The sequence below is a fragment of the Camelina sativa genome, chromosome 1, assembly GCF_030686135.1.
Source record: "Camelina sativa cultivar CO46 ecotype springtype chromosome 1, ASM3068613v1".
Classification (NCBI taxonomy): domain Eukaryota; kingdom Viridiplantae; phylum Streptophyta; class Magnoliopsida; order Brassicales; family Brassicaceae; genus Camelina; species Camelina sativa.
The window spans coordinates 15667208-15679790 of NC_141880.1; the positions used below are offsets into that span (position 1 = coordinate 15667208).

General features: G+C 34.8%; 1 protein-coding gene and 1 pseudogene across 2 annotated transcripts; both read right to left on the reverse strand.

The window, feature by feature from the left end:
* Positions 1-8243: 8243 nt before the first annotated feature.
* On the reverse strand, positions 8244-9375 carry LOC104708939 (MADS-box transcription factor PHERES 1-like; annotated as a pseudogene).
* Positions 9376-9661: 286 nt separating this feature from the next.
* LOC104792797 (pentatricopeptide repeat-containing protein At2g15630, mitochondrial-like) lies at positions 9662-11821 on the reverse strand. 2 transcript variants are annotated; one of them, XM_087459625.1, is made up of 2 exons: positions 10685-11810; positions 9662-10422 (listed from the first exon to the last, which is right to left on the reverse strand). In XM_087459625.1, the coding sequence occupies exons 1-2, from the start codon at positions 11736-11738 to the stop codon at positions 10376-10378; spliced, it is 1101 nt and encodes a 366-aa protein (XP_087315751.1). In that variant the 5' UTR covers positions 11739-11810; the 3' UTR covers positions 9662-10375. The 2 variants fall into 2 exon arrangements, with proteins under 2 accessions (XP_087315751.1, XP_010517324.1); XM_010519022.3 differs by having other exon boundaries at positions 9662-11821.
* Between the last annotated feature and the right edge of the window lie 762 nt (positions 11822-12583).

Genomic DNA, 12583 nt, shown 5'->3' on the forward strand with positions numbered 1-12583 from the left:
AATAGATCGACAAAATTATAAAGGAAAAAAAAATCAAAGATCAAAGCTTTCGATAAAAACATGTAATGTTATGTAGATATAATGTTATTTTCTTAATTAGCTCTCCTATTATGTTTCAAAAATAATAATTCTTTTTACATAACTTGTGTTATTCTTTTAATATTTGTTATTCACTATTTATTTATTAATAAGCTAATAATATACATTCTTAGTGAATCAATTTTTTGTTTATACATGTCAAAATCTTATTGAGAAAACACGTATAATATAAGTAACGTACAATGGAAAATAGATTAGTTTTCTTAATTTTTTTTTGATTTAGATTTTTTTAGATATAAATATGTAAATTTTATTTAGATTTGATGGTATTTTCTTAATTATCTGTTTTGAAAAATAATATTTTTGACACGTGTCAACATCTCATCAGTGTACTTGACACGTGTCATGATCATGTTAATAACTAATTTGGAAACCCTACTTTATATAGTAAAAGTTTTAATATAATAAAAAAAATTAGTTCAGACTTCAATTTAAACTTTTTTCCCAAGACTGTCAATCGGTTCTTCATGATTTTTGTTTTCTTCGTTTTTTTCGCATGTGCCTTCACAAATTTTGTTGCAGTACTCAGTGTCCGAAATTGGCTAACCATAGAGACATAAAATTTGTTTATTTATTTTTTGTGCAAACAAAGACATAAAATTTAATTTGTTAGGTTATATAGTATAATATAAGACCAAATATGGATGACACATAATATATTTATTTTACTATGTAGTGGTTGAGAATCTTTTGTAAAAGTGAAACTTTGATATGGATGACACATAGTATATTTATCATAGTTTTTTTTTGTGATTTCTGATCGTTAAAATTGACACGTGTCACGATCTGATGAGTTACTAACTTTGATATTTACTTCGTTAAAATTGACACATATCACGATCTAATGAATTTTTAATTTTGATCTCTAATTATTAAAACTAACATGTGTCACGATCTAGAGTTAGAGTTACTAACTTTGAGATACAAGGTTTATATAATAAGATATAATTTATATTATTTTTATTAAAAGTTTTTTTTGGATAAAACATTATGCAATAAAATCATATGCTAAATATGAAGGCTTGAAAAAAACACCTATTTTGTAAGTTTTATATCGTTAATGATTCTAGATGGGTTGTAACCATTTATAACATATTTGTAACCATTTATAACTATTTATTAAAAATATAAAATCTACAAAAACTATGTTGTGTACTTTCCTTTTATTAAAAAGGGATTTATAGGATACGGATTGAGCAAACCGACTCGGAAAAGGAAGTTTGAACACTTTCTCCCTTTCTAGCCTTTCTTTCTTTTCGTTTTTGTCAATAATTTAGTCGGAAAATACTCTACAATATATATTAAAGATTTTATCAATTCAATTCAATTCAATCAAATACTAGAATTATTATTATTATTATATTTAATTTTGTCGTCAGTCAAATACAAAAATTATTCAATTGAGTAGAAACTCTAAAAATTGATTATATATATTCGTAATGTTTATTAGATTAGTTACAGAGTACTATGATATTTTATTAGTTTACAGAGTAGTTAATTTAAGAAAATATTTTAAATTAGCATCAAACAAGTTTAAATACAATTATTCTAAATATATATATATATATATTAGGAGTTGTTCCGTGTTACGCACGGATTTGTCTTCGTATTTTTCCATAAGTTTTGTTTTTAGAATATAATTGTCATTTGTTCCATTGGTAATTTCTTTTTCTACTGTTAGATTTTCATTTTTTTTTTTTGCTTTTTTAATTGGAGTTCTTTTTCTATTGATAAAAATGGTTTATTTTTCGGGGAAAGAGTCATGTATCTTAAGTAACTAAAACTATATCCTCATGTATAATGAATACCATTAATCATGTTTACTTTATCTAATAACAAAATTAAATGTTTACAAGCTTAGACGGATTCTCTTCTATAATTAGGACGTGTTGTTTCGGGATGTAACCACTTTGCAATACATTCATGGTGAAATTTGTGATTACAAATTAGATGGTTTGTGTAATGTATTTGTAAACATTAAAATGACACTATTAAACATTAAATTGGTCGATCAATATTTAACCAACTTCGACAAAATTTAAATACAATAATTTTGAATAATATTATAAGGTTTATTCATGTGTCTTTACTCTCTAAAAACCATGAATTCAAACTTCAATAGTATTTTTATTTAGATTTAATTAAAATCCAAAAAATATGAGATTCCATAGAGATTATTTTTTCTATAGTTTTCTGTATTTTAACAATATATAAAATGCTATAATATTTATTTTTCTTTTATTCACTGATGTAACTGTAACCATAAATAGTAGTCTATTAAAAATAGCCTTCATAGCCTATCTAGTGGTTTTAAATGAAAAATTAAAAAAATAAAGATCACCTTTTGGTGATTTTATTGACTTCAACATTGTTAAAGGAAAATCCTCATCTTCTTTGTCTTGAAGACAAAGACATATATGCTAAAGTTGAATTGAAGTCCCATATCACAAGTTAACTGAAGTCGGAAGTCAGTTACAAATCACCTAGTAATTAAAACCTTGTTTCCTTCCACATATATTAGAGATCTGATCATCTATTTTAAGCATTGAGTCTCCCTATCCATAGTAGTAATCTTAAAAAATATCAAAGTTAGAATAATATATAAAATAAAGGAATTTATAATTTTATTTTAAACTCAAAAAAATCATTTTCTAAAACAAAATATACCTTTGTCTGGGATACATATCTTATGCTAAGTTGCATTGTTCATTTTTGATAGATGTCATCGTGAAACTCTGGTAAAATCTCTGTGAAATTGTAGGATGGAAAGAATTCTTCCCTATCAAGAAAAACTGTGACGGATTCCTTTGACTTTATAAATATGTCGTAGTGTACATGCACGTAGGCTTCATGGTGTCTTCATGTTGTAATTAACCTTTACGAACACGTTGAGGTAAAACAGACAAATGTCATTACACCTTACTCAATATGTTGAGAGAAAAAAGCTTAAGAGGAGAAAATAATAGTAACTAAATTTTTTACTTGATTGTTTGGTCATTCCGTAAAGGTTTTCTCCACCACCTAACCGTCCAGACTACTACTTTACATGCTTGCATAAACTTCAATTCCTTGTCTGAGATCTTGATCCTCCGTTTTCATTTAAAAAAGAACTGTGCAATGAGCAATTTCATTTACATGATCTAAAGAAAAAAAGTTTCAGAGACATGAGACTTTCCTAGAATCATAACAATAATTTGAGTACGAAACAGAATACAATCACATCAAAAACATATTAAGGAACCAGCCAGTCAACCACTAAAGTAGGCAATTTGCCGGTTTTAAATTAATGGGCATTATAGAATTTTAGATAAGAAAATTAAGAGATCAGAATATATATTTATGACTAAACATTGAAAAATAAGAGATTAGAATATATATTTATGACTAAATGTAAACTAATTTATTGGAATTTAAAGGTGATAATGGGACGTGACTAAAACAATATTTAGCCTTACACGGTTTATTGAATCGACGATAAAGAAGTCAATATTAACCATGTTATAAGTTTGAAATTGTGAAGAATACGCATGGCCCATTAGTAGCATTAATTCAGTTTTTTTGTGTCTTCCTCAAGACATTAGAATCCTTTTGTTTTTTTTAATTTTTGTCGTCTAATAAAAACCAAAACCAAAGAAACAGAATACATTGAGACTTAAAAAATAAAACACAAATACATTTAATCAGATTCAGCCCTCACTTGATCTTCAACCCAAGAAGGCCTTCCAAGTGTTAGGTAGGACTGAAACCTTCCATCACGAGTAACACTCTTTGCAATAGCTGCAACCACCTTATTTGCAGAAGATGCAACTTGATAGCATTTCCAAGAGGAGAATTTTGAAAGAGCTTCATAGATGTCCCCCAATACTAAGTAGTATCGTGGCCATTCTCTAGGATTGTTAATTGCGTCTATAGTTGTAGCACTATCCATAGCAACCTCTACTCCCGTTACCCGAAGGGTCAATAACGCTTCAAGAGACTATAAGACACAGCGCAATGCCGCTAGGATCCTATCATTCATGGCTAGTAACAAATTCATGGCATGATAAATTACTTGTCCTTGATCATTCCTTGCAATCCATGCGCCATGGAACAAGCTTATACTATTACGCCATGAAGAGCCGATATTGTATTTTTAACCATTCCTGGTGACGGTTTACACCAGTTAACCTCTAAAGTAGGAAGATTTTTCCGCCATTTGTTTATGTAATGTCCCGACTGTCACCTCTCAGTGGGCCTCATGTACACTCCCAGTACATGGGCCCACTTTCTTTAATGGGTCTCACGTCTTCTCACTAGGTCTGTGAGCCTATCTATATCCAACGGCCGGTTTGCTACGTCCGGGAAGTTTTAAAGACTTGTTACCATCCCTAAAAATCACTAAATGATCTTTCCTTGTGTTTTGTCCTCACTCGCACAATTCCGACAGTCACTTCCCGGAAGGTCACCCATCCTGAGACTACTCTAGCATAAGTACGCTTAACTGTGGAGTTCTCTCAGGATCCTTGAGCAAAAAGATAAGTGCACTTTGGTGACATAGGTGGCGAAATCAGTTCTTTTAAACCTCTCTGCAAGTCTCTGAAACCGGGGTGTCACAATTCACCCCCACTAACAGATCGTAACGTCCTCGTTACGCACCAAGACCACCATCCTCGATGGTGTGAGCCCACTCGACTCCACATTCGTCTGGGTTTGGCTCTGATACCACTTGTAACACCGTGACCATCACCTCTCAGTGGTCCTCATATCCAATCCCAGTCAATGGGCCCACATTTCTTAATGGGCCTCACGTCCTCTCATTGGGCTCAGAGGCCTATTTTATTTTTTCCCTGGCAACTACTCCACCAAAATTCACACATCGCACTTGTTATTTTATTACACTAGTTTTTACTTAATCGAAAGCACGATATAGCATAAACTAGTAATGTCATCGCCACAACCTTAAGTAAAACTTCCTTACCCCCCCCCCCCCCCCCCGAGAGATAAGGATTTAGCATACCAACCTTGGAGTCTGTTCTTCAACTTATCCCCAATGAAAGCAAGGTGGGCTTAATTTGATCCACTAAAAAAATTTGGCAGCCCTAAATAGGTTCTTGCTCCTCCCTCTATTGCAGTATTTAGAGTCTACTTAACCATATGTTTGACTTCATTAGAGGTTTTCTTCCCAAAAGTTATAGCAGATTTCAAGAAGTTAATCATTTGACCAGATGTCTTACAATATAGCGCCAGGTAATTGAGTATCTCTTCACATTCCTCCTTTGTTGCACGGCTGATGAAAAGGCTATCATCCGTAAACAAGAGGTGTTGGATTGTTGGACACTCCGTGTTAAAACGGAAATCAGTGATGCGAGATTGCATCTGTCGCCTATTCATTAAATGTACCAAAGCCTATGTGCAGATTATGAATAGTAAAAGTGACAAAGAGTCCCCTTGTCAGATTTCTCGCTCTGGTTTAATAAACCTTAATCGCTGCCATTGATTAGAACTGAGAAAGTTACTGAGCGAACACAATACATTTTCCCCTGTACCCATTGAGCATGAAAACCCATCTTGAGGAAGAGATGCTCCAGGAAGTACCACTCAACTCTATCATAGGCTTTCGACATGTCAGACTTGATAGCAATGAAATCTTCATTAAACTTTTTGTTTATTTTAGTGCATGAATTATCTCATGAGCGATCAAGATATTATCTGAGATCAGCCTTCCTGATACAAAAGCACCCTGAGTTTCCGACACCAGTGCTCGCAGACAATGCTTAAGACGAGTGCATAGAACCTTCGAGACTATTTTATACAACACCAAAAAAAGACTTATGGGTCGCATGTCCGACGTCTAGTTTGCATTTGGCTTCTTTGGTATAAGGCATAGTTGCGTATGATTCCATTATTGAGGAAAATTTCCTGTAGTAAAGAAGCCTTGCACCTCAGTAATAACATCTTCTCCTACAATTGAGCAATAACGTCTAAAGAAAGCTCCCGTCCAAACATCAACACATGGAGCATTGTCTCCTTTGATATTGAAAGTTGCTTGCTTAATTTCCTGAGCTGAAATTTTTGTTGTTAGTTGCCTATTCATTTCTTTTGTCACTCGCACTTCCATCCCATCCATCAACTCTCCAAAACTCTTTGGATTCCTCGAGAGGGAATTAGTAGAGTTTATTCTCTTCCAATATGAGAGTGCTATCCTAGATCTTGCCAGAACCTTTGTTACTGTCTTTCCTGAACTTGTACCCCCCCCCCCCCTCCACTGAGATTATCTCTTCAAACATAAATCTACCTCAAAACTGCACTTCATCTCCAACCAATCTAGTAATTATTGGTCTATGGTTCGAGCCCATAAGATCAAGATATTTTGTGTTTGTTCTTGGTAATAAGTCAATTCATCCACTGTTACCAAAACATCTATCCAAATGACATTGTACCCACACATCTTCCCATCTGCCACCTTAAGAAATTTGATTCCCAAAGCTTGGAACCTCCTTAATCCTGCAGCTTCTTGCCATCGTCCTAAATGGGAAAAAGGAACTCTCTCGGGTCTTGGACCTCCCAATTTCTATGAATTATCCATGATTTCGTTGAAATCCCCTGTACACATCCATGGTTCATATCTTTGTATGCTAATCCGTATGAGCCGCTCCCATACCTCCAATCTTAAGTGTCTTGCCAGATCGCCATAGAAAAAATTTAATGTTCCTTAAGTGATTTTTATATCAATCATCCTCGAGTTTGATTGTAGAACCTCCACTGAGTACATATCTTTCCAAAACAGGGCCAAACCCCCACTTAAACCAACTGGATCCACAATATGGACTTGGTCATACCCCAACCAATCATTAACTCCAAAAACATGATCACTTGAGTTTTATTCTCCAGGAGAAACAAAAAGTCCAAGAAATTTTCACGAAGCATTTCTTTCAGACGTCAAACTATCGAGGTGCTTCCAATTCCTTGGCAGTTCCAATTGGTTATACTCATTGATATGCAGGTGTTTTCTGGAGAACCACCAAACTAGCTTGTCGCGAGTCGCATACAGTCGTTTTATCCAAACCTTCAAACACATCCCTTAAACCGTCACCACTACCTAGATCCCCAACAGAGTCCTCAACCACACTCTCTCTGACAGTCATGTCTTGCTTCATGAGCTTTGCTGAACCTACATTCTCCTTTTCCACCTTCCTTTTAGGGATAGAAATTCCTTGTAATTATATCTAAGAGCTTCTGATCTGAAAACATCATTGTCTGTGACCATATCTTCCCTTTGTACCATGAATGGACTCAGTGAGTCCTCATTCCCCTGGATCTCCACTGTCCTATTTCTTGCCTTTGTACAGCTCTCTGAATTTGTATTTACACCAAGATGTTGGTATTCAAACACCAGAACTTTTCCTTTACTCAGACACTATATTAAAACCGGAGGAGACTCCAACCGCAACAATGAGTTTTGAACACGAGTATCAGACGCAATGGAGTCAAGAGTCATACACAAAATTTGTTCTCTTTGTCCTACTAGTGTAGGATCACCTGAAAATTGATATTTCTTCATCTCTGTTAAAACCTCCGATGTAACCACATTTGATTTAGGGGCAAAACCAGGGGGGACTGATTAGTGGAGAAGTGGGAGGATTGTACCAGCCAGATCCACTGGGAACCGATTATCCCGGGTAGAGATTTTGATTGAAGTCCCCACTTCCTCCCTTTGCTTGGAGATTTTGAAGTATATTTGTCAAATATCCATAGTAACAGATGATTTTGGTGAATCTTATGATATCCCGAGAAATACTCGGAACGTTTTTGCAAACATCTTTCTTTTTAACAACAAAACTATAAATTGATCCCTTCTTTTAGACATTTTTATGAAAATAAAAATAAAAATAATTATAAAAAAAGTTTAAGACACTCATATTGAGTATCACCAATAATGATGCTCTAATCAAAGATATGACCTCTATTTGGGTGTCCCAAAGTTACGTACTAGTTGATCATCATTATAAACAATACTGAAAATGAAATAATTTAATGGTTCATAATTTCACAAACAATCAAACACAATTTCAAATAAAGATCAAAAGTTTTCAAGGTAATCATTATTGAAGCAGAGAAAACATAGTTGAAAAACTTGCATACAAAACTTAAAACATATACCAGCTCTAAATCTAGAAATGTTGATTGTTAACAGATGGCCAAACCTTATTGATATCAAACGACCTCACATCAGCATTATCTTCCTCATCATTACACTCTCCAAAAAAATTTCCATTAAGAGGTGGCTCTTGGTGGGTATCGTTGTTGATTGATACATTGTTGCTCCTCTCGAGAAATTATGAATCGTCGATGCTAACAGTGCTTCCTCCATTTACTCCAAACTCATGGCTCATGAAATCAGAAAGGTGTTGCCTTGGTTGCCTCATAGACATAGTAGGATTATCAAGCATGGCATGATCTTTTAACTGTTGAGAGATTGGCCCATCAAAACCATGAAAGGTCAACATTGGGGACCCAACTGGGGCTATATCCAAATCAGGGTTTTCGTTGCTATTGTTTCCTTGGTATAGAACATGGTCATGGTTTTTGTTGTGAGATATCATACCCATCCTGATCTCTTGGTCGTTTCTTGGCTTAGGCGTTAAAGGATCTGGAAAAAACCCATTTATCAATCAAGTAATGGCTTTGATTTTCCCTTAGTGTATTACCAATGCTAATTATTTTTGTTTCTTCATCAGTCTTCCAAGATCTCTCATCATATCTGGTGTTCCTGGGTTCCTTGAAATGTGCCTCAAATGGAAGAATCGGTGGATAGCGAAGAGGAGAATATTGCACAAATTTTAGCTCTTTCCTGCGAAGTATGATATCATCCCTTGAGAAAGATATCAACGCGAAAATCTCACTTAAGTCAAGATCATCAATTCTTCGACCACGATGCAGTTGCACCATCAGCTGATCAATGACGTAACCCATGTGCTTCTTATTACTCTTCAAGAATTGCTCGTGAACCTTCTCTTTCTTTTCTTTCAGGTATGACTCAAGATTCATCTCTTTTTTCTTATTTTTGATCTCCGGTAAGGAAAAGAAAATTTCGAGGAGACCATGAGCCTTCTCAACAGACGGCCACACCATTGGCTCAACCTCCTTAGGGCTGAACATGATAATGCACGCCATTACATCACACAATATCATAAGTTCTTTTACCTTTTTCATTAACCCTACCCTCTTTTTCTTCAATTTCTCCTCTCTTGATTTCTCATTCTCTACCCATGCGAGTTTTAATTTTTTTATTGCCATGGTCACTCTTTGATTTTGATTTTTTTTACTGTATGTGAAGACACGCAAGAGTTTATTTAAATATTCTTTAAACTTTAAACAAGGAATAAAATCCGTAACACTAGTGCTAGTCAAAAGAAAAAGATACATTGAATAAATTTGAGAAGATGTAAAATTAATTATCATATATTTAACACTATTTAATTTTTATTTTCAAAATCAAACCAATAGAGTAACACTTAAATCCGAATTGAACCATCAACATGTTCTGATCTTTATGTGGTTGTGTTCTATGGAATTAAACTCATTTTACATAAAATTAATTTTACTTCTAAATTTTGCCAAATAGTAGTCATAGTCAATACATAATGAATATGATTTTTAATTCATACTTTTATGATTAGTTAGTGGAACCGCAGATCTTCCTTACTGACTTTTCAGCAGCTAAATATGCATCTCTTATGTAAAAAGATCATGGCCTAAGCTTACAATGGTCTTTAATTTGCCATGACCAATCAATTAGCAGATTTTTCTGCATCCAAATTAGACATTGCCTCAATGACAGAGCAGAAGGAGCTGTCATTAGGAGTAATGCCTTCACTTTTCATTTCCCTTAGTAGCTCCTCTGCGAGTTCACCATCCTGGTTTTTACTCAAACCTTTTAACAAAGCATTGTAGGTGAGAAGAGTAGGATTAAATCCGAGACTCAACATCTCATCCCGAACCATAAAAGCATGCTTTGTATCCCCTTTCTTACTATACCCACTTATTAGAGTGTTGTAACTAATGTGGTCAGGTTTGATTCCTCTTCTCTTCATCTCCCCCATCAGCTCACGAGCTTCCTCAAACTTTCCTTCTCCACAGAGCCCTCGCATCAAGCAATTGTATGTCACATCATCAGGATTGACATTCATCCTGTCCATCTCCTTAAGCAGTGAAAACGCACGGTCCATGTTGCCTGTAGCACAGTGACCATCCATCAAGGTGTTCATCATCACAAGATCAGGCTTCATTCTCATCCCTAGAACTTTCCCAAACAACTCATCGGCCTCCCTAGTTTTATTTCTTCTACAAAGGACATAAATAAGCGACGTATAAGTAAACTGCGTAGGCTGAACTCCATCAGTCAGCATTTCATCGTGCAAAGCAAATGCTTTCTTTGCATCTCCATGCTGGCAATATCCATTAATTAGTATATTGTAAGTAACAGAATCCAATGCAATACCCTTCTCTCTAATCTCCCTTATCAATATTTCAGCAGCTTCTATCTTATTCTCCATGAACAAACCATGAATCAATGTGTTGTAAGTATAAAACGTAGGCTCCATACCTTGTTTCACCATCTCATCCCTATAAGCAAAAGCAGTCTCCAAATCCCCATTGTTACTACAACCACGGATCAAAATATTATAGGAAACAGAGTCCGGAACCAACCCAATCCCTTTCATCTCCCTCAACATCTCAGAGGCTCTTCCTTCATTACACATCCAAGACAGAATCGGATTATATGTCTGCAAATCTGGTTGAAAGCCTTTAGATTTCATTTCATTGATAATCAAACGAGCTCCTTCGATTCGTCCTCTCAGAGAATACCCTTGAACAAGACTGTTGTAAGTGACAATGGTAGGCTTAGTTCCAAAACTCTCCATGATCCATAAAAACTCTTTGGCCTTCTTTAACTTCCCTTCTTTGCACAATGCATTGATCATTATATTGAAAGTGTATACATTTGACTTAATCTCCATCCTATACATATCAGCATAGAAGACCCAAGCACTCTCTGTACGATTCAACCTTGATAACAAACTCAAAATACAGTTACAAGTTTCAGTTTTGAGATCAAAACCTTTCTCCTTCATCAGGTAAAAGCACTCTATAGCTTCATCCACCATTCTCAGTTGACAGCAACATCTAACTAGAAGATCGAAAAGAATCGTGCTTTTCGTCTCCAATCGATCACGGGCAAGCACCAGTTCATCGAAAAGGTCTCTAACTGAGTTCTTATTAAGAGCTTCTTTCAGCAACTGAGTAACGGGTTTGGGAGAAGAGAGCTTAGAGACAACAGCGATGGCTAGACACTGTGTTTGAAAGTCCAGGCGACGCAGATCGATGTGGTTGACGAAGTTGAAGGCTAAATCAGGAGTCTTGACGAGGTTGAGCAGAGTTGTTGATACAAGCCAAGGTGTGAGTTTGTCTGCAAGGTGTTCGACGAAATGCCACTGAGAAGATCTTATCGAGTCGAGCAAAGTATGATAAGTTATCGGCGGTGAATCTGACTCGGTGATTGACGTTAGGGCCAAAGAAGAGATACATGAGGCGGTAGGACAATAGCCGGTGCCGGAAAGAATTGAGATTCGGTGGCGGGGGAATGTGAACCTTCTCATGGCGCAGGGGTAGACGAATTGAAGAGGTTCACGCGGTTTATAACTGATGATGCAATCTTTTGGTCCAATTCGCGGTTTAATTTGGGATTGGTTATTTCATTTTAATGTTGAGGTTGATTCCGAAGTTTTGGTTCAACTTCAAAGTAGATGTAATTACAAAACAAACCGAAATTAATTCAGTACATTTTGGTTTAAAAAGTATCTATTTAGATATACAATTAAAATGATACAACATTTTAATTGATTTTTTGTTAAGTAAATTATATAAACTTTTGCTTAAATATTTTAAAAATAATTTTATTAATATAGTAGTTCCGTAGCTTGTGGCATCCTCGTCATTATTTAATAATATAATTTATTTAATATTTTATAATAGTTAGAAGGTTACATCAATAGTGAATAAGACAAATATGGAATTAAAAACATGTCAACAAATACATTACTAACCATAAAAGTCAATGATGAATAAGTGAAATTACACCTGCTTTTATACGAGAGCCTTATTATTGGCTAACAAATAATTAAAATCTGTTAGTTTTGATTTTCATAATCAGTCTCGATCTAATGAAATTGTCATTCTTTTTTTTTTTTTGGACAAAAATATACTTCATTCGTTCAAGCCAAAACAAATACAAAGAAGCAAACATCAACTTTATAGTTGGATACAACAAAGATCAATACTAGAACTCTTTCAAGAGACTGATAGGTAACATAGATAGAGTAAAACGACCATAGATCCATACATCGGAGACAAGAACAAGATAGCAGCTTGTCACAAGCGATTGAATAGTGAGTCGAAACCAATTCCACGAAGATTTTGGGAGATTGTTGAATGGTCACATTCC

Excerpts from the sequence above, each read along its gene's own strand:
- LOC104792797 (XM_010519022.3), bottom strand. The coding sequence starts at position 11,738 with ATGAGAAGGTTCACATTCCCCCGCCACCGAATCTCAATTCTTTCCGGC.